Genomic DNA, 22,123 nt, shown 5'->3' on the forward strand with positions numbered 1-22,123 from the left:
TGTGTGTATTCCATTGGTAAGTAATTAAGAAGGACTGAATTTCCCATAATTTTTATACTGTGTATGTTGTGGTCAAAATGCATGATATTATCTCTACATTATATATTTAGATCTTAAAAAGTGTTTTGTGGGTTTTTCTTTTTAGATGTTGAATGGAGGGAAGCATGACTGTTCAGTGGTTTTAGATGAGTAAAATAAAATTATAATGCAGTTTACCTGGAATCCTTTGGAAACAGGAATTCCCACTTCTGTTCTGTGGTACTAGGTACTCAACTGCTTTCAGCTCCATTGACAACGCAGAGCAAATCCGGCATGCCAAAGTGGTGGGATGAGCAGTGGTTCTTAAAACACAGCCTGTATTAGAGCCACCTGTGCTACTTGTTAAAACTCAGATTGCTGAGCCCCAGCCCCAGTCAGAGTTTCTGACTTGGTAGGTCTGGGATGAGTGCTGAGAAGCTCCATTTCTAATGAGTTCTCAAGTTCTGCTGGTGCTGTTGGTGCTGCAGATTCTGGGACCACACTTTGTGAATCCCTGGGATAGTGGATCTCAACCTTTCGGACATACAAAAATCACCTATAATAGTTTTAAAATTTCTAGCCTTTTCCTTGCCACTCACACCCCTAAATGTGAAGCAGTAATTCTGAGGAGGACTTAGCAATTTGTGCTTATGAAGGACTTCCAGGTGATTCCAATACAGACTGTCCTTCAGCTGCTGTAAGGATTGGAGAGGGCCAGGGAAGGTGATGGAATTGAAGATGAACTTGGAAATCAGAGCAGGCAGTAAGAAGCAGAGGGAGAGGCACAGGTAGAGAGATAGTGATTTTGCTTCTCTTGAAAGATACACAACTCATTACCAGCCCAGAGGACTCTGGAAACTATCCATTTCTTAAATGGTTCAGATTCCCGGCTTTCCCCCAAGACTCTCAGTTCAAGGATGAAAAGATCAGCCCTCAGCCATAAGGATCACATTACAAATGAGCAACAAGCACAGCATATGGAGGAGCTCATGCAAGTTATCAAACTTCTATTTGTGCAATACATCTGGAAGTAACCAAAGTTCATCTCTTAGCAACTGAATAAAATATCTGAACCACAATGTACTCTCCATGAGGATGGCACATTATATAGAAAGTTCTCAGTAGTTTTTGGCAACTGGCTAAAGATGATAAAAGAAAGAAAGGAAGGAAGGAATAGCTCAAATCCCTAGACAACACTTACGATCTGAAACTCGGATTTATTTTAGAGGATAAAAAATATCTATTATCCTTAGGTCTGAGACTCACACTGTTTGCAGGCTACCACAGCATGACATAATCCTCCACAGAATTCCCAGCACACTTCAATCCACTGCTGGAGAAATGAAGTGGGGAGGGGCAACTAATAATCTACATTTTTTCCTAGTAGAACCACGTATAATGATTTCTTTGGCCAAAATGAACCTTCCACTGGCTACAAGTATCTTGATTCCCCAACATCTGGTAAACCAAGTGAAAAAAGTCTTTCTGTTATTACTGAACAATGGTTCTTAAAAATGGCAACAGAGATGAACTTCTTTTCTTTCTTTTTTCTTAAATATCCAGTCATACCTGTCTTTTCCTGAAAAGATTCACATTTCTGAGTTATTAGACTTTAGAATGCTTACCTCTAACAAAATGATCACAATTGATAATTTGGTATTCTAACCCTGCCAAACAACGTTGTTTTTCTTTTTAAACCAAACCATAATAAATTCCTGTACCATATCATTGAAATGAACACCCAAAATTAATTGTATCCATTAAAAAGAAGAAATATCTTATTCGCTTCTTTAAGCTATGTCTACATGATAACAAAAATTGTTTAACTAAAAAATACACAGAGTTGAATGCCTTGATGTCATGCATGGTACAACAGACATTTCATTTTATTGCATTACGTCTTTTTTAACAAACAAACCATGATTTTTCAACTAATGATTGACTTTTTGATTATTAATTCTAGCTTTGAAAAGGAAAGTCAGTTGTTTTAAAGGTAAAGTGCAAATATTTATGTTTCATAAATAGGGGGACAGTGTGGGGATGTGAGTGTCGATCCCAAGGAAAAGAAAAGGTATTAATCCAAGGAAGTTACTGAGAATGAATGTGATTCATTCTTAGGAATAACTGGCATGAAATTGGCCCCTTTTTCTTTTAAACTTGCATAATGCTTTCAATGCTAGTATTCTGGCCAAATGAGCATTTTGGAAGCCTCTACATGATTAGCTGGAAATGGTTGAAGTCTTTTTAGAATGTTCCTTCTTTTAATGAAAACACAGACAAAAATTCTATGTATCTGATTTGCCTGAAACTATTGAATCCTGCCAGAAGGTATTCTTGCTTTGCCACCAAATATATAGAGCAGGCAGAGGGACAGTCTGTGCTCTGCCATTTCCAAATACTTCAAAACTACTATACTTCTCATGCAATCACAGAGTCCGAGGCACTGGCCCAGCCAGCTTTTAAAGTGATTTTAATCCTTCCTTTGCTCCACTGTTCTCTGTATTGTCTCCCTCTACATCACACAAACCTTCTAGAGAAATCTTAAGCTTGGTGAGAACATCAGGGACATTTCTTAAAGCTCGTATCAGTGGTCTTCTCAGTGGTGCCTGTCACCATGTAAACCTTCATTTTCAACCAAAGCAGTGGCTGTAGCTACCATCTTGAACTTGAAAAAAGTTGCCTTAGAGAACAGCCTTCATTTACTTGATTCTCTGCTAGTATTAAAAGAAGAGGACCCCATTATTTAAAAATTCCATCATACTTTTCATTTCCTTACCAGAAGTTAAACTTGCAATTTCTTCAGAATCCCAATCTTTTTCATATGTGATCGTTAATTCTTGTGGCATAAGTACATGGCTTGGTATGTAAACCAAATGGTCACTTGCATTGTCCTCCCACAGGAAGGACGAGTCTTTCCTTGCACTTAATTCCTGGCCAATGAAGCTGTTCTCTCCTGAAGAAATCTCATGTGGCTCAGGAGTAAGCCTAGCAGATAAAAACAAAAGTTTTAGATGAATTTTTGTTGTTTGGGGAATGCAAATAAAATATCTCTACAATTTGATATAGTTACTTAATCATTTCTTAGGAGAAAAACAAATGGTAAACAAATAAATTCATTTCAATAAAATTATTCATTAAGATTTATTATTAAAAAGAATAAACTGATAAATAAACAATTCCCATTTATCCTTCCTTTTCCCTTATCTGCGTATAGCCTAATAACTATTACCTTGGAATAAACTGAGCCTGATTTGTCACAGAGTTTTAGATAAATGACAAGAAACTCGATCATAGGTTATTTGGAACAACCATACAGTCTCCCAGATTGATGTCACTCCCCACAGAAAACAGAGAAAACAGAAATCAAAAACTGCTCTGAGAAGAAGACTATACAAAACTTTCTCTCTGACATCAGATCTCTTAAAATGGTGTCTACATTTAAATTCTTAGGAGTTTAAGAATTCTCTGTGATAATTTGAGAAAGTGTTTTTATTTAGATGATGCTAGAAAACACATTCAATGTAAGTTGATTCTTATTTCTATTCTATTTATGCACCGTGAAGTAATTTCGATGTCCATGTTCGCATTGGCATTTGATACTAGTGTTGGGCACGTGGCAATATTACTTGAACTGCTGGGAGTTAATAAGAAAATGGAAAAAGTCAGATATAATACATGAATAATACATTCACACCAAGGTAAAGCCAAATGGTATGATGACACACAATATAATGACAATTCTGCAATAGTACAGGGGAAGACAGAGGTGAGGAAGTAAGGCATCATGCAACAGGGCAGGCGAGCTGAAAGCAGGCACACCTCTGCAACACGCACCAGATTTTACATTTTTTTACCAATGTGTACCATATTTTTTTCAGTTTTCAGGAATTCTATCTTGGCAAAACAGAATCATCCATTATATTAAATTAGCATTTTAAATTTGTGTTTTCTGAGTTTGCTTGGATTCGATGTGCATTTATTTTAGTCTGATAGTTGCACAAGAACTATAAACATAGTATTTGCAGCTAGATTTATGTTTGTACATGTCTGAATAACATTATAATATTTTGTCCCAGTTTTGTAAGAACTGAATGGCTTTAAATGAATTTATGACTTGTTCCACGCTGAGAAATATTGCTTCACATGACATCAGTGCCATATTGTTCTTCAGGTGGTGCCTGCTGGACACGTCCTTGCTAAACTACCAAGGGAACAAAATCTGACATTATAGGACTGTGTACTTGCATGAATTCTGAGCACGCTTCATCTTGTCCTTGTGCTTCTGGATGTATGTAAGAGACCTTATCTATTCTGAGAAGCTCTTTGCTTAATTGCAATCTGAGAGGAAAAAGTAATTACAGGCTTAAATCTGGGCTTTGGCAAGGCTGCAGTTAGGGATCCAAGCTTGGGGAAATACAGAGAAGCAGAGAGAAACCAAATGGGTCACTCATTCTTGGTTCAAGATTTATTCATATTAATTATTTATATTGTTACTTAGGATACAATTTTAAGAAAAATGCTTACACATGCAATTACATGGTAGGGTCTTTAATGCTATCTTTTGGGAGGATGAAACAATGAATTGTATGTAACCCCAGACTTCAGTGAGACAAGACACTGGGATAAACTGCAATAACTGCCTCCACAGAAGTATAAGAAGGTACAAGAAAGTAAGGATTTTGAAAGTAAATGTGGGCTTCAAACAGGAGACAGTTTCCATCAGGGCCATGGACGATGGGCAAGCTTTCGCTGGAAGGGACAGGGTTCCAAGCCGTGTGACCCAAGACCCAGGAGGGTGAAGCAACCATTCACACAAGGCAGATAAGAGTCCACTGTGGCCAGAACTCAGTGTTGATGCTGGGGAGAGATGGGAAGTGAGGTCAGGGTGGCTAAGGCTATATTGTGGGCTCTATTCTGGGGTAGATTTCAATGTGGGAATTTCTCAGGAAACTGTAAACTGAAAGGCAAAATCGTAATACAGCTCATGAGGGTGTTACAGAAACATCAATCCAGAAAGCGGCAGTGCTGCACAGCTTCTGCTACAGGAAATGGGATACATGGGAAGGCTTTACTTCAGAGACCTTATTAGCTTCCTCAACCTAATGACCTGCCATCCACAGTCATACACCCGTGAGTCAATTAACAGTTGCTTGTAAATAGAAGAGACTTCTAACTCACAGGAGATCACTATTTTGATAAGCCTCTCCTCTTGAGACGAGTCTACAGTCATTCTCAAGCACTGGGGGTGGGTACTCATTGAATCCTCCTATGGAGAGAGCAAAGTTAGAGTTAGGTTTTAAATCAGAAATTATGTTTGTTAAGGAAAAGAATCCCAAAAGGAATCTTCTTGAAGCAATCAATGTCACTAAAATATTTCAGCAAAACTTGGCTGGGGTGGAAACAGAAAATAGTAGCAACCAGAAACAGCATTCAAAACTTGATTTTAGAGTGTTTTGCAGCCAAAGAATTACTAAGCTCATGGAACACTAACCTCCTCAAATTGTTCATTTAAAGGTTAATTGTGATGTGGAAACACATGATTTCCACATGCTCAGGCTAACAGAATCTAAGGGAAATTTTATTCTGAATCTGTCAAGCTTTTCACTCGGATTAATGCTAATGGATCAAACACATAAAGGGTAGCATTTTATTACATGCTGCTATTTCTGTGCTTCTGCACCCATTAACACCAATTTTCTAGGAAGAAAATAATCAAAGAAAAGATTTTAGCTTACTGACCTAAATAATATGTCCCATTATCCCTTCCCACTGTTGTTCTATATCGAAAAGTATATCATTAATTTTCCTCATTCAGGAAAATAGTTTTTAGTTAAAGGAGGCTTTTGGCCACAGAATGATCCACAATTCCATGAAAATATCTCAGAGAATATTTACGGTTTTGCAACAATTGTACTTCTCTAGTTCTAAGATGAGCATCGTGTCCCCATTTCTCTGAAATGAGAGTAAGTCTTCTAATCAATTGCGTCTGCCCACTGCCCTTAGTAAGGCAGGAACTGTGATACCGGTGGCGTTGCCTGTGCACGTGGGAACAGCAAACATGCCGGCGCCAAAACTTGTAGAATGAGGGTCAGTAGTTTACGAACAATTCCCTTAAGTATTAGAAGAGGGGTCTTTTAACCCCTACGAACCAAGTGGTTATGGGTAGGCACTGAACTGGATGTATTTACCAACGTTGTTCAAGTGGCAATCAAAAGTAAGCTAGCTCTAATCCTTGCAAAGCCTAACGTAAGAGCCCAGCAAGATCAGCTTTGAATTGTTTTATAGTCTTTTTAAAGTGCTGTGTCGCCATCAGTCTTGATGACATAAAGAACAATACTGCATTGAACAAGATAGATCTCAGTGAACTGGAGTCAAGAAATAGCTCCCAGGAGTCCAGTTTTGAATGTGAGGTAGCGTTAGGAACGCCCCCACCGGTCTGTGTCACACATATTCCCTGTTCGTGCATGCACAAGAACGACTTCTGCCAGTCTGTCTAAAAGAGTTCTTTCAATTACTATAAAACACAAAACTCTAATAGGCAAGTTGGTATCAACATTTAATTGGAAGCACTTTTTCTTTCTTTTTACATAATAAAATGATGTATCAAACAGTTGAAGGCATTTGGAGTTAAAGAAATAACATGATATTCCCAAGGGGGAAGTTACTGGATTCTGCAATCAAATATGAGTTACAGCAAAAAGGTGGAGCTCTGTCTGCAATGGAGAGTGAACTCTCAAGATACTGTCACGATGGCGCTGCTGGAGATCCCTTGAGTACCAGGGCAGCTTTGGAATTTAAAAGGTGGTGGGATTGGTTCCAACAGAATCTAGGTCTAAACCTGGTAGAGTCCCAGAAAGAAAGAACGGGGTCAGCCTTGATTCTGTGGGGTGCCCTAGAGGCAGGGTTTCTCAATTTCAGTGCTATTGACAATTTGAGCTGTATCATTTCTTTCTTTCTTCTTTTTTCTTTTCTTTTCTTTTTCTTTTTCTTTCTTTCTTTTTTTTTTTAGCAGCATCTCTGGTCTCTACGTATGAGATACTAGTATCCTCTCTCTTTCCCTCATTTGTGACCAAAAAAAGTATCTCCAGACATTTCCAAATGTCTGGGGGGACAGAATCACCCCCAGTCAAGAACCACTGCTCTAGAGATTTTCTCAAACCCAGGGAAGGTATTTTTTTCCTAATCCTTTGCAGACTGACACTTGTGGCTTCTGTCTTGTTATACGGGACAGAGTACACCGTCCATGAGCTTGTATGCTGTGGCAATATCAAATTGCTTTAAAACTTTGCAGATGCCTATTCTCAATTTCTGTATCTCTCTCTTGCAGATCAGTTTGAAGCTATTACCCAATGGGTGACATTTTGTAGGGCATTGGCCTTGAGCCTCCCTATGTAAAGTGTCATTCTTGGACCAGAACCACTGACATCACTGGGGAGACGGTTAGAAATACAGAATCTCAGGCTCCACCCTATACACACTGAACCATGACTTGTGTTTTAACAAGATTCCTATGTGACTTGTATGCTTACACTCTTCGGGAACAGCACAGGACTGTGCCATCTTTAAACCTTCATACAGGTCTCCAGGGTGTGCCACAGTTGAAAATAAACTAGGTGCAGCAGGGCAAACTTTTATGCAAATGCTCATCGAAGGACTGCTAAAACTTCCTTAGGTTTAGCAGGTCTGGCTCCAGAGACCTCCAATCGCTCCATGCTTTTAGTGCTGAGATGTTACGTAAAAGACATTCTATCATGAAAAAGATCTCACCACATCATGACCAAGGTACAAACAAAGTATAAGCAGGATGTATCCCACCCCTGTTCCCATCTCACCATCTGATTTGTATGTTTGGGTTAGCTGTGGATTCAAAGACGTGTTAGGGTATCAGTACTATTAACAAACACTAATTTGTTAAAGAAGAAAAACAAAATAAGGACTTACGTCTGACTGAGTAAACAAATGGCTTTATAAACTTTGTAATATAATCCAGATCTGGTTTATGAATTCTCCCAAGCTGTATCAGGTGGTGATCAAGTGGGTAGCTGGCTAACTCCTCCATGTCCTCCTTATATGTAGAGCCCAGGGAAATCACAAATATGACATAGCCTTGACATTTGGCCCTCAGAGCCACCTTCTTCAAGAACTCCTTTCTCTCATGATATTCTCCAGCTGAGATCACAAAAAGGACTTTGTGTTTTCTCAAGTTCGGTGTTTGTGGGAAGAGGTTCTCTACAACCCACAGTAGGGTATGGCCGATGGTGGTTTCTCCTTCTAGCTGTCGGAAGGAAGACTGGATGTGCCTCTTCATTAGGACTCCGTCGTTGTAAGTTGTAAATCCAAACTCTGTTTTTACCACACCTTTCTTTTCCCTAGAACTATCCCAAGGAGAATAGCTCAACAGGGCAATCCTATCGCCAAAGTTTGAGATTCCAGGGTCTGATGCAATTTTGAAGTTGTCAATCATAGAGCTCACCAAGGTTTTCACAGCCTTAAACTCATCATTTGCTATAGTCTGAGAATTGTCTAAGAGGAAGGCTACATCCATGTATGCATCTTCAGGTAAAGAAATCTCTTTGATGCACTCATTTGGAAAACATTTATCTGAAAACACAGAGAGATTCATGATTGGTTCAAGGTCTGCACAACAAGACACTATTATCTGAGACCTTTTTCAAGTGATTCAGTGACTGATTACCAAGAATTAATTATCTGATCAATACCTCTTTAATCTCACATTAATTAAATTAATGAAGAATTTTCAATGTCCCAATATTTCTGTAGCCACTAGAATGCAATTTGGGAAGGTCTTTGTTGAAAGCAGATGAAGGTAGCATGTGTGCTTGAAGTCTGCAAGTCATGTTTAAACTCATTTAGAAAATATTTTCAATATCTTAGAGGTTTTTGATACATACTACCAAACGGTCCCCAAAGAAAAGCCACATCAATTGGGATAGTATTCTAAACCAATTTTCACATTCTCTGGAAGCTCTAAATATTACAGAGATTTAAACCCATATGTATGGTGTTAGAAGACTGGAAAACTTAAAATAGAATCTATATTCAAAACTAGAAATATCTGATAAAGCCAGATTTAGCAACTCACCCAGAAGGCACAATACATTCTCATGGGTCTTACCATAGCAAAGTGTACAGTGTTGAAATTTTTCTAATGGCTCATACTCTCCATTTGGAGAAACTGGGATCACCTGAAATGTTCCAGTGTTGTCAAACTGTAATGAAAAACAAGTATATGCTGTTTTGCTCATTTTCTTCAACCATTATCAGGAAGCCATTGTGGGCTCACTTTAAGGATTAGTTTGAAAAACGCCTATCTGGGGCACCTGGGTGGCTCAGTCGTTAAGCGTCTGCCTTTGGCTCAGTGCGTGATCCTAGGCGTTCTGGGATTGAGCCCCACATCAGGCTCCTCCGCTGGGAGCCTGCTTCTTCCTCTCCCACTCCCCCTGCTTGTGTTCCCTCTCTCTCTGGCTGTCTCTCTCTCTGTCAAATAAATAAATAAAATCTTTAAAAAAAACCCTAACTAATCACCATTATCTTGCATTATAGCCTTTTGCTCTATTCAGTACATCTTCTCTCTCTCTCTCTCTCTCTCTCTCTCTCTCACACACACACACACCATCCCCCTTTTACTCTAAACAACACAAAGAAGTATGTAAGGCAGGTATCAGCATCTTTATTTTATGATGAGAAAAACACCACACGATAACCATCAAATTCACTCACCAGGGCAAGCATTAAAATCTCACACTTATTTCCAAATCTGAAATTCTTCATTAAATTTTACATCCTTCTTTTTTTAAGATTTTATTTTTAAGTACCCCATGTGGGGCTCAAACTCACAACCCCAAGATCAAGAGTCTCATGCTCTACTGACTGAGCCAGCCAGGGGCCCCCACATGCTTCTGATTATGCACCAGCTGATTATCAACCACACATCAGCTTCTGAGGTTGGATCTTGCAGAAATTTTATCTACATACAAGTTTCCCTTGGCCTCTTTAAGCAGTGATCTTAACTATTTCCACCCAAATGACACTGTTTAGAAGAAAGTACACCTTTCAGATGTCAAGTGGACTTCCTCAATCACAAATTCTAAATTAAAAGTGTATTTCCAAAGATAGTAGACAAAAGACACTATGTCTATTCAAAATTCTTGGTAGTACATGGCCTGATTTTGTCTGTCTCTTGATCGCTTTTCTTGCTTTAATACTTACTGAAATGGGCAATATGTAGCATCCATTCATTCTCTAATTCACTCATTCATTCAGGGAGTCAATAGCTATATATTGGGCATTTAATCTGTTTGAGGCACCACGGAAGGCAGATACTTTCACTACCATGAAAGGAACCTGTCATTCCCAGGTGGTGATGAAGTATCTCTCAATCCACAAGAATACTCATGCTTTTTTCCCTTCTTCCTTGGGAAAGTAAAGGGTTAGAAAAGCTGCACCCTGTTTTTCTATAAAGTGTTGAGTGAGCATTTGAAAATACTTATAATTATTCCGGTCTTATAATCAGAAAGTATTTACCACATTCCCTACTATTTTGTTTATGAAAATTGGATGCTTTGGGTATTATTTTGCATTTGACCTTGTTTGTCCCCCATGGAAAGACTAAATACTGCCTTGGTAAATCAAGGAAGTTTATTCTTAAGAATAAACCATATGATCTTCATTCATTCATTCATTCATTCATTCATTCATTCAGTAAATACTTATTGAATGCCAATAATGTTATAGGTAGTATTCTAGGTGCTGGGGATACAGAAACAAACAAAGCAGATAAAATCCCCACCTTACAGTCTAGTGCAGTGGGGACATATACCATAAAATAACAAATAAGTAAATAATCTAGTATGTTGGGAGGTAATCATTTTTCTAGAGAAAACTTTGACTTCCTACAATCCTTTTTGTCAGTTTCTATTGTGGCTCTCTCTGTGGTTCCTATTCCCAAAAACTACTTGGATATGTCATGAGCAGATTGACTCTTTTTGTGTTATAGAGGGCTTCTTTTTCTTTTTACAGTAGAAATATAGGTATTGTGTATATATCTAGACCTCTTGATGACACCATGGCTTTACCCAGCTCTAGGAGCATGTAGTTCATGGACAATCTAAACAGTAGAACAGTAGATGGAGAAATTCTTCAGTTTTGGGGGGAAGAGGAAGAAACATAGATTCCCATAAGAATCTGTCGATCCAAACCTCTCTTGGGTTCATATGTTTGTTACCATTAAATGTTTTACACAACTTTAGAGGTTCAAAGATCCCCTAAACTTCATCTATCATAAGTTAAGACCAGCTATTCAACGAGATACAGCAAGCAGATGACAGATGTAAGGAACAGCTGATCTGCAGGGGGCTGGTAGAACACCATATTCACGGCCCCTTCTATCAGACAAACCTTAGCTGGAATTTTGATTCAGCCATTTATTAGCTGTACAAAATTGGAGAAGTCACTCAAACTCTCTGGGCCTCAGTTTTCTCATTTTTAAATGGAGATAACAACATTCACTTCAGAGGGTTGTGAGTACGAATGTAAAGTTCTAGGGACGGAGCCTGGCGCACAGCTGGAGCTGAGCAAATGTGGCTACTGTATGACTGACTACCACCGTTATTAGACATTGGATTTCACGGACCCTGGCAACAATACAGCTGGGAAAATTGCAGGAAAAAAGAGACCACGTATCCCACTCCCTTATTCCCCACTATCCCTGTCTTTCTATGTTATACAGGCAGAAGTTGCCAAGGGAAGTTCTTACCTCAAAAGCCTCAAGGAAAATCCTTTCGTTAAAAGCAAAGACTGCCGGACTGATGTCTAGGGCACTGAACTCCATGGTGGCGGTGATGATGGATGACCGACTGGCTGCTTGTCCATTGCTGAAAAACACAGCGACTTTCCTCACGTTGGCTCCTGCATATGTCCGCTTGAAAACGTTCCGGGCCACAAACCTCATTGCATTACCAACATCTCGGGCTTCTGTGGGGGGTCGGTATTTTATTTGGGAAATAAGCTGGAGGAGCTGTTTCTTGTTACGGTAGTCTGACCTGCGGATGAGGTAGCTCGTGCCTGAGTCATAGGAAACTACAACAACTCTCGCTCCCACCGGGCAGTTACTTTCCTTGATGTTAAGGTCATTGACAATGGATATGACGATTTCCCTCATTTCATTAAATCTCTGTTCGGAGATACCGTAGGACTGGTCCAGGGCAAATACCAGCTCTGTTGGGTACACTGGACACGTTCCTGCAAACATGAAAAGCAGAAGTATGAAGTTATTTTGCTGATCAAAAGCCCTTCCCATTCCTTTTACTCCAGGGGTGCGGCTGGTTCACACCAAGGGCTAGTGTGTTGCCTCCAGCTCCAGAACAAGTAACTCTTTGTTCGTGTGAAGGTGTCATATGGGTCTAGAGCATTCATATGCAGTGGCATAATACTCAGACTTCACAGCCCTCAATCAGCCTGCTATTTAAAAAGAAATTGACAGGAGTATCTGGGCTGACAGAGCAGTTCGGAATCCTGATCGTGGTGGTGGTTACATGAATCTATGCAGTGTTGAAATGGAACTCACACAAAAAAATGAATTTTACTGTAAGTAAATTTTTTAAAAAATGAATAAAAGAAATCGATAGCTTTGAGGGTTTCTAAAGCTTACTGTCTTCAAAAATCTTCAGATATGATCTACTAATAACTATAGTCAGTTGGAAGATTTTCATCTACTTATGCAATAAATTTTCACTGAGTAGCATGCTGGGTGACAGACATGCAAAGATGACCCAAATTCAAGCCTGCTCTCAAGGAATCTGTCCTGGAGAGGACTGCTCCACGGGAAGGTACAGAGTGACTAGTATTTGGAGGACAAAGAGGCTGTTTCCCAAGACAGGGACCCCCAGGGCCCTCAAGGAACTAGCCTTTGAGTGAAAGCAAGGGTGGCTGGAGGAGGGAGCAGCAGGACCACAGCAGGCTTGCAATGAGCTGTTATAAAAATGGGGCTGTTCGCAATTTCCAACTCAATGCTAATAATCTTCTGATGATTGAACTTTAGGAATCTCACAGGGAATCGCCCCTACGTATCAAACCTAACTTTTCAAGGTGCTACTGAAGTCTGAACACAGGAAGAGAAAAGGGGGTTATTTAAAGAACAAACACTCTCATCTACAGAGACTCCTCTACTATCTTCAAACTGGCGAACTCCCCAAGCACGTTAGGCTCTACACATCCCATACCCCACCCACTGTTCTCAGCAACAGAATAGGAGACGAAGGGTTGATTCAGAGATGCTTTGAATCAAGGAATTTTATAGCGAAGAAAAAACATCAAAGCTAATAATGAGCAATAAAACATGAAAAATTAAGTATTCTTCCCTTCTTAGCCCTAATACTAAAAATTATTAAAGAAGTGGTAGGAAAGCCTCTTCAAGCCTGACCTATTGTCACAGATTCTCCCAGAAAGCAGAACCAGTTTCTATTTATTTTTATTTTCTCCTTTTCCTAGTGCCAAGCAGGGTAACTGATAAATTTAATTCAAATCCATGAAGTTTTATTGGGCACTTACATGTGTAAGGTTTTTTGTTTGTTTGCTTTTCAGAATTAAAGTTAATGATGCCAAATTTTGGAATAAGCTCAAACTTTCGGGATAAGTCCCTATGGGTCTACACCAGCAGGCTTCTGGGAGTCCAGGAGCTCTTGACATTGACATAACAGCTTCAGTAACAATGGAGTCCAAAGGATCTAAGGTGCCATGGGACTCCCACTGCGGTCCAGGCCCCAGGAAGACCACCCACAGCAAGGTCAGGTGTATAAAAGGTGAGCGCTCGGTGAAACGAAAGGTGTGCGTGTGGGTCAGAGACAGGAAAGGAAACATCACACGTCCAAGAAGCCAGTGTCCACAGGGTCAGCAACAGAGCAAGACAATGTGGTCATTCAGAGCCCTGTCCCTGAATTCCCCAGCAATGCCGCCTACTCCATGAAGAAACGGAATTGTGAACAGGACCTAGAAAGCACAATAGTGTGAAGGGGCTCGGGGCTGGGTGTCACCATTTTACAATCAGGTAGGAAAATGACATTGACAACTATAGGCATAATCACAAGTTAGAAGTGTCTTCATAGAAAGAAGAAGTCCTTTTTCCCACAGGGCTGAGAGTTTCTTTCAAATGGGTCTTGTCAGAATGCAGCTAATTACTCCAGCAAGAAGCACAGTACAGTGAGAATACTCACCTTTCCAACAAGCTATAAAAGAGAGAGAGAGAAGAGTCTGTTACATTTTTGGCACACAGACTAAAAATAATCCCCCAAAACAAATCAGCAAACCTTAATATTTTTTTTTGACTCTACTTGCAAATGAGGCTAATTCCTAAATTACAGGAAGCCAAGGTTGGAGGCCTGAGGAATACGTACACAGAATTGTATTAATGGGTGAAACTTCCTGACCTTCTTTTCTTGTGAGCCATGGCCAGCAGACTGAAGTCTTGGTTGAAATCTGGAACACTGATCACTTGTCTTAGAAGCAGAATAGATGAGCCTCTGATTAAAAGGCAACATAGCTCAACTTCAATTTGTTTTGTCTCTCTTCCTGTAGCCTTGAGAGTCATTCAGCAAGGCAAGGCTAAAATATGAGGGGGCTTATTTTCCTCCCAGATGAACGCCTTGGGAACCTCTCTTTTCCTGCAGAAATGTGGGGATTTCCAAATAAACTTGGCCTCTGCTGAAAAATACAGCTCCTGGGTTTGAGCGATCTCTGTATCTAGGGAGAGGAGGGAAAGCTCCCAAGGGTTTCTCCTGAGCAAAAAGCATCTGGTTTTTCTAAGTGATTTACTGTATAAGCAGGCGACCAATCAGAAGGAGATGTTGGTAAATCTGTAGAAAGCACTGGCCTGACAATTTCCTTGCTCATGTTTCTCAATTCTTAAAAAGCAAGTGAGTCACTCCAATATAATAAAAGATTTTATTAGCACTGGCAACAGCCTAACCTCTACCCTGCTGTCCCATAGCTCATGTGCTCTCACGTCACTCCTATTAACACCTTTTGACTGTCTCCATCCTGTGGCTGCTGAGATGCTAACTGCCAGCAGACAGGACTCAGAACCCACGGCCTCTGCATCTCAAGGCCTGCAACAGATCCCTTTTTCTCTGACTGAGAACCTCCATTTGTTTACCTCCAACCCAGCTGTGAGGCTAGAGACACAGGCTCTGGAAATGGATGTACCTGTCTGGGTTTGAGTGTGGCAAAGCTGCTTGACTTTGGGAAAACTACTTGATCTCCTTTAGTGTGTTTATTTGTCCTAAAAATCTTCTTTACTTATGCCCCTCCCTCCAAAATTCTAATCATTTGGGCCCTCCTCTTTTATTCGTAACTGGTGGATTGGTTGCTAAGGTGGGCCAGTTGGGGCTTTGATCATGCACCCATCTACCTATCAGGTTATTGTTCACGTCTTGATGGTCTTTGGGGCCGACATCTGGAGACTCACTGCCTCACCTTGTGATAGTGACCGATGTTTCATGATTAACTGTTTTGTTTTAGGATGTCTTGCAAAAGTCACTTCTTCAGAGCCTGCTAGACAGGATGCTATTGCGGTCTTGTCTAAGCCATAAAATAGGATGCTGGTGTGGTTTCATCTTGGCTGTCCCAGCTCCTTGTTTTCTTGTTGGGGACCCTGGCCCTGACTACATAACTGTCCAATTAACTCTTAATAAAACCACCCCCCCTCCTCATTCCCCTCAGCCCCTTAGAGCTTTTATTTTATTCTGGGGGTTGGGGACCCAATCACCAGCTCAGGATCCGAGCCTCACCCCAGTGTTGCAGGACTGGGGTGCTGCAGGACTGAAGAGCAAACGTGGTAGACCAGGAGTCCAACCCCACAGGGCCTTCATGATGTCACCTATAAAGTGAGGCTCTCTGAATTAGCTCTAAAGACCTGTCACCCAAATCCCATCTCGGTTCTGCATTCCGGAGTTCCATGCTTCCCTATCAGCACCATATCTGGTTATAGAACCCACACTCCCCTGACCCCCTAATTTCCTGGCTAACTCCTTTCATACAGTGTTGGAAAACTGTCTTCAAATCCCTAACCCTCCACAGACCAGTACTTACCTCCCCTACCGCTTCCTTCTCCTTCGTTCTTCCTTGGGAAGATATCTATTGATAACCTGAGAAGAATTCTCCTCCCCTACAATGGTTCTCCCTCTATTGCCCCAGGACCCCAGACCCTGGTTCTCGCTTCCTTGGGTGCTGGAAAGGCTTTCAATTCTCAAGCAACATCTTTCGCTCAGGTCCTCTCCCTGTGAATCTTCTGTCCTTTGGCCTTTTCTTGCTTCTTTTCAAGCTATCCACATTTGCAGGACTTCCCCATCTCTGCAATGCCATTTGCTGTCCTTTGGTCCCACTCTTTTTGCTAAGATGTCTTCCTGGATTCATCCCTTGGGTTTCTGTTTCTTTCTCTGCAGTTTCACATCTTTAGGACCTCACCCATCCCTGCAGCCTCAAGGACCACAAGCATGTGAGTGACTTCAACATCACAGTCTCCTCTCTTGATCCTCACCTTTATGACAGTCTATTTATTTAGCTGCCTGTAGATCATTTAATTTAGGACCCACACGACATCCCCTTACCTCTAAAATGTTTAATGTCATCCTATTTTCCCATCCAGTGATTTCCCTTCACAATTCCTCCTGCCCTCTCATCCACAAAGGTACTAAGCCTCTCCCGCTCTGGCTTTATGCTTATTTCAAACTTGTTTTTCTTTTTGTTCTTTCCTTGCCCCACACTTGCAATGACTACATCTTTATCCAGTCTCCTACCGTAAAGTCTCTCCAATTTGCCCATCTTATATTCTTCTGACTGTGCTTGTATAGGCATCATTATAAGTCACAATGGAAGCATGAAAAAAAACAGATCACTTAAAATGCTACCACTCTAACAAAGTAAGTTGTTGCATTTTTCTACTTTTGCTTCTAGAACTCGTTTCTGTGTAAATATTTACCTATATGTAAAAATAATGAGGATCCAATTTAATTTTCTGCTTTTTAATGACAATATTATTCATATTATGATTGAGTCTTCAAAAAAAAACCAAGATCTGCTTAGTATTTGCTCAGAAGATGATGCACCATAATCTAATTATTCTCTAAGTGGAAATAGTCCAAAGGTACATTCATTTTGTGCTAATGAATAATATTTCAATAAGCATATTTGCCTATAATTTTTTCTTTCTTTTGCTTTATTTCCTTGGGATAAACTTTCAGAAACGAGATGCCGGACTTCTACCTTATTTCCCCTCCCTCCTAACTAAAGACAATTTCTCAATTTGTTGACTCCTGCGTTATTCCTCTGCTGAAACTATTGTGTTGCTGCTCTCCGTCACTTCCCCATAAACGCATTAAAGCACCCCCATCCGAGAAGACGTCATTGACTAAGTAACTAACTGACTAAACCCAAATCTCCAGGCTCATCCCTTTAACACCAGGCCCTTGCAGACCCTTGTACAAAATTGTTGTATTTGTGTGAGCTAGTTCAAACACCTTTTGAGTTGGTTTCCAGTTGTTTCCCAGAAGCATATTTTCTCTCCTATACTTCTTGGGTCTTTTACTTATACCCCTTTCCCTCCCACCTTTGATGGGAGTGGTTTGTACAGCAAGTACTCAGGACAAACCTGTTGCAGAGGACACACGTCACCACGGGGTTCAGCTTACTGATTCTGCATATGCACACCACACTCATCCTACGTGCCCTCACCAACCCACTGACCCTCTTGTTCCATGACACACAGATACTCACGACTATGGTCCCGCATGAACTGGATCAGATCACATTGCTGTGAATAAAAAAGAGAAAGAGAACAGAAACATGAGCACAGTGACCTCCGAGTGGCCATACTGATTTGTCAGTGGACTGGTGAGGTTTCCATTTGTGAATAAGGAGATACTTACGGAATATACGGGTTTCCCCGCCATGCCTTTCATGCCCTAGGAAAACAAAACCAGAGCAAGTTATTGGGATGTAAACCGGAGTCTTTAGTGGCAAAACAAGAGTAAAGAAAAAAACCTTCATTCTTAAAAGCACAGCTGGCAGAGAGCAGTTAAAATATTCTGAACTGGTATATTATAATGCTATTTCCCCACTTAAACCAATGGTGTAAACTTGTTTGTTTCAGTGTTAGATCAGTTAAAGCTAATGTCTGCCCAGAGTGAACTGAATTACTTTTCTAGGTGAGAAGAAACAAAAGTATTTCTTAAAGATGTTTGTACCAAGGATATAACACTTAGAAGGTACTTCTCGACTTCAGAGGGGAGGGGGTGGGGGAATGGGATAGACTGGTGATGGGTAGTAAGGGGGGCACGTATTGCATGGTGGCACTGGGTGTTATACGCAACTAATGAAGCATCAAACTTTACATCGGAATCTGGGGATGTACTGTATGGTGATTAACATAATATAATAAAATNGTATTGCATGGTGCACTGGGTGTTATACGCAACTAAAAGCATCAAACTTTACATCGGAATCTGGGGATGTACTGTATGGTGATTAACATAATATAATAAAATTTTAAAAAAAGTATAAAAAAAAAAAAAGAAGGTACTTCTCATGAGAAAACTTGAAATGTAAACAGCAGGCTTCCCAAAGCATGCCACAAGGAGAGGAATTTATTGAGAATTCAGAGGTACAGATGTATTACAAATCAAGAAGCTTAAAATGCGGGTGGTAGCATACAAGCTCTACGTGTGTGAAAGAACCAGAGATAATTACGTAGCAAAATGGGCATTACACAAAAGAGTAAGCTCATAAAGGCTGAGAGTTATAAACCAAGAAGTATGCATAATTGGCTGAAACGAATCAAGAAGGTTCCTTAAAAAAAAAAAAAGGCAATGCTTTTTTCACGGCTTGAACTTTTCTTTTTTCCCCTTATTACTTCCTTTTATCAGGATCAGGCTTCTTCTTGGCAGCCATTCTTAACATGTTCAACACACATAGGTCTCTTTGAGCAACTGGTGAATACTAGTAAACTGGATCCAGAAAATTCTATTGCAGGTTCACACTCATACAATTTCACTGGGCTCAGAAGCTCAACCAGGGATGTCAGTGTAAGAACCTCTATTGTAAATGACAACTGGGTCATCTGTCCATCCATCTATCATTCCATCTATCCATCCATCCAACCATTCATCCCCCCAATAAACAGTTAAATGTCTGCTGAATGCTGAGGTGGCCCATTGCGTGCTGCTGGTGTTATCCAGAAATGTTGTGGCATCCATAATTCTATCCACTGGGTTCTTCCTGACCAGAATCAGGAAATTACATGCCTCACTAAGAGATGCAGAGTCTCATCCTTCCTTTTGTAGGTTATGGCACAAGACAGGAAAGAATGCACAGCCATTTAAACGGAGAGAGGAGCAGTTTCTGGCTAATAATAAGAGCAGGCGGCCCACATCTTACAGAGGATCAGAGCTCCAGAGTGTCTGTCCTAAAGGACCAAGTTAGAGAAGAACTTCGAGCAAGTTCTGAGGCTGAGGACTGAGAGCCAAAGACAAAGAAGCTGATCTGATTCTAGCAGACCAGCAGGCCCAAGACAGAGAAGCCATGTTCTGGTAGACCAGCAAGCCCGGGACAGTGACACCATGTTCCAGTGGACCGGCAGGGCCAAGCACAAGGCTGGGAAGATGTGGGACCCCCCATATAAGAGCTCCAGAATCTGGAAAGGAGACAAATCCAGACCAGATCAGTATGACTCAGAGACTAGAGTCTCACCCAGGGGACTACATATTCACCAGTTCCTTAACGTATCCTTAACGTATCCTGTATTAGATAGAGTATCCTTTACAGCCAGTTGACTCTCATTGTATTTTCATCCACAAAACATCCATGCTTTTGTTTTCTCTACGGGGTCCCAAGTTAAAGAACTCCTCCAGGTAGTCACAAAACAGAGTGCACAGAACAAGATAAGCTGTTTTTCCACTCTGTACATAATGCTTCCTGTGCCTCCTACACAAACCCAGGTGCTGGCAACGTGTAGTTCTTACCTGACTATGCTCATCAGGAGAGAGAGATGTGTAAATAAATCATTATGATAACAGGAGAGGCACTAAAATAGAGATATGGATGTTTCATCACTGGGAGAGGTGCCTGACTCTGCCTGGGAATGCTTCCAGAGGTGACATTTCTCTTGCAGTGGAAGCATAGTGGGAAGCTGCTGTTATATTTCCAAATCTATCTGGAGTCCATATTTTGAAGATGGGAAGGCAACAACAGTGATTTAGGAAACTATCAACTTGTCTTGCGTGCTGGAACTTGGACAGGCCACCTTTACGAAGCTTACGCATTCCCATTCCTATTTTTAAACTTTAGTAAAAAAGAACAGGTAATATTTGCACTGAATTTTATCATTCACAAGGAGTGCTCACATTTGAGAATCTGGTCCTCACTGCTACTTTTTGCGGTGGTAGGATAGGATATGTCGTCTCCATTTTAGAAGTAAACCGAGAGAGCAGGGCACACACCCAAGGGCACAGCCAACAAGAAGCAGAGTTTGGACTTGAACCCAGTGCTCTGACTTTAAAATCTGTGCCCCTTCCAGGGAACATCCTAGAAACTAGTACAGGCTACTTGGTTCTAATGGTATACTTACTCTCCGTCCAGGAGGGCCTGGGGGTCCTGGCAGTCCCTCTTCACCTTTCAGGCCTACAGTGCGCTGCAGATAGGAACATGCTTTAGTTTCTACACAGTCTATCCAGGAAAACTACCTCAGTTTTAGTGAGACTTTATAATTAAAAACATTTTTTTTAACATTTTATTTATTTATTTAGAGAGCGTGTGAGTGGGGAGAGGGGCAGAATGAGAGGAAGAGAGAGACTCTCAAGCAGACTCCAGGCTGAGCGCAAGCCCGATGTGGGTCTTGAACCCATGACCTGAGATCATGACCTGAGCTAAAATCAAGAGTCAGACACTTAGCCTACTGAGCCACCCAGGCGCCCCCCGCCCCCACCAAAATGTTTTAGAGAAAGCAACTATTAATTCAAGTCAAGTAAATTCCTTACTTATAATATAAATAGCCATTCTTAAACACTGGAAAACCTCCATTTTCCTCTTAGCCTCTCCATTTAGTGACATACTTTGCTCTGGCACTGGCTGTGCATTTGAATCTAAATTAGTCATAAACTAGGATTGGTGCTAAAAAAAAAAGAAAGAAAGAAAGAAAAAGAAAAAAGCAAATATACTAGGGCACACAGAGATCTAATTAAAAACCTCCCATCTGCAAAGGATCAAATACAAAAAATAATTCTCCACATACATAAGAGGACATGGGTGACTGTGTCATTCCCATACTTCAAGGTGATGGATACGGAGGTTAATGAAATTTATCCAGCCAGATGGAAACTATCTGTTGAATTGCATCTCTTTCATGCTGATAATGACCACTGATATTACACTCACACTTCAAAATGAAAAGATGCTTGTCTCAGCGTTTTGTTTTTAAAAAACTATAACATTTTACTCTACACTTGGCTAATTAGAAGATCTCAACAGCCTTCCTTAAAATGAATGCCCTAGATGACCTTGGTTATGGGTAGTGGAATTGTCAGAAAACTCTCAGGGACAGAGTGGGAAGATGTCAGCTGCATTTCCACTCAGGGTTAATATTCTGGGCTTTAATATGTACCTTAGAAAATACTGAAAGGCACTGACATTTCTTGGAACAGCCAGTTATCAATCTATAAATCTTTAAAATAGTTCAGATTCATGGAACCATAGAATTTTAGAGCTGAAAGTAATCTTTGGTGTCAAGTTCAAGTCTCATGTTTTAGAAATAGAGACCCTGAAAAGGTGTGATGAAGGTCACACAGCCAGGGAGTGGCCCTTCAGATGCCCTTGTGTTAGATCAATAATCCACATTTATTACTACAACATAAAAGGCAGAGTCTTCCAAAGAAACATTTATTATTTCTGGAATTATAGGCCACTTACTGTTAATCCCCTAAATCCTTTGGGTCCAGGACCCCCAGGAATTCCAGGATCACCAACAGCACCCTAAAGATTTAGATATAAGAAATCAATATACTAAAATATTTGCTATGAAAGAATAAAAATAATTCTCTCT

The 22,123-nt window shown here is 40.5% G+C and overlaps 1 protein-coding gene across 4 annotated transcripts in view; it reads right to left on the minus strand.

Annotated features, from left to right (window-relative positions):
- COL6A5 (collagen type VI alpha 5 chain) overlaps window positions 1-22,123 on the minus strand; it is a 131,375-nt gene that overhangs the window by 19,995 nt on the left and 89,257 nt on the right. For all 4 annotated transcript variants that reach the window (XM_034662018.1, XM_002927736.4, XM_034662017.1 and 1 more), the window contains exons 28-37: window positions 21,991-22,053; window positions 20,654-20,716; window positions 17,958-17,993; window positions 17,806-17,842; window positions 14,250-14,261; window positions 11,795-12,279; window positions 9,155-9,248; window positions 7,960-8,619; window positions 5,197-5,284; window positions 2,795-3,003 (exon numbers count right to left, since the gene is read on the minus strand). In XM_034662018.1, coding sequence (XP_034517909.1) covers window positions 2,795-3,003; window positions 5,197-5,284; window positions 7,960-8,619; window positions 9,155-9,248; window positions 11,795-12,279; window positions 14,250-14,261; window positions 17,806-17,842; window positions 17,958-17,993; window positions 20,654-20,716; window positions 21,991-22,053 — 1,747 coding nt within the window. The remainder of the gene's footprint in view (window positions 1-2,794; window positions 3,004-5,196; window positions 5,285-7,959; window positions 8,620-9,154; window positions 9,249-11,794; window positions 12,280-14,249; window positions 14,262-17,805; window positions 17,843-17,957; window positions 17,994-20,653; window positions 20,717-21,990; window positions 22,054-22,123) is intronic.

This window comes from Ailuropoda melanoleuca, chromosome 6, assembly GCF_002007445.2.
Source record: "Ailuropoda melanoleuca isolate Jingjing chromosome 6, ASM200744v2, whole genome shotgun sequence".
In the NCBI taxonomy this organism is placed as follows: Eukaryota; Metazoa; Chordata; class Mammalia; order Carnivora; family Ursidae; genus Ailuropoda; species Ailuropoda melanoleuca.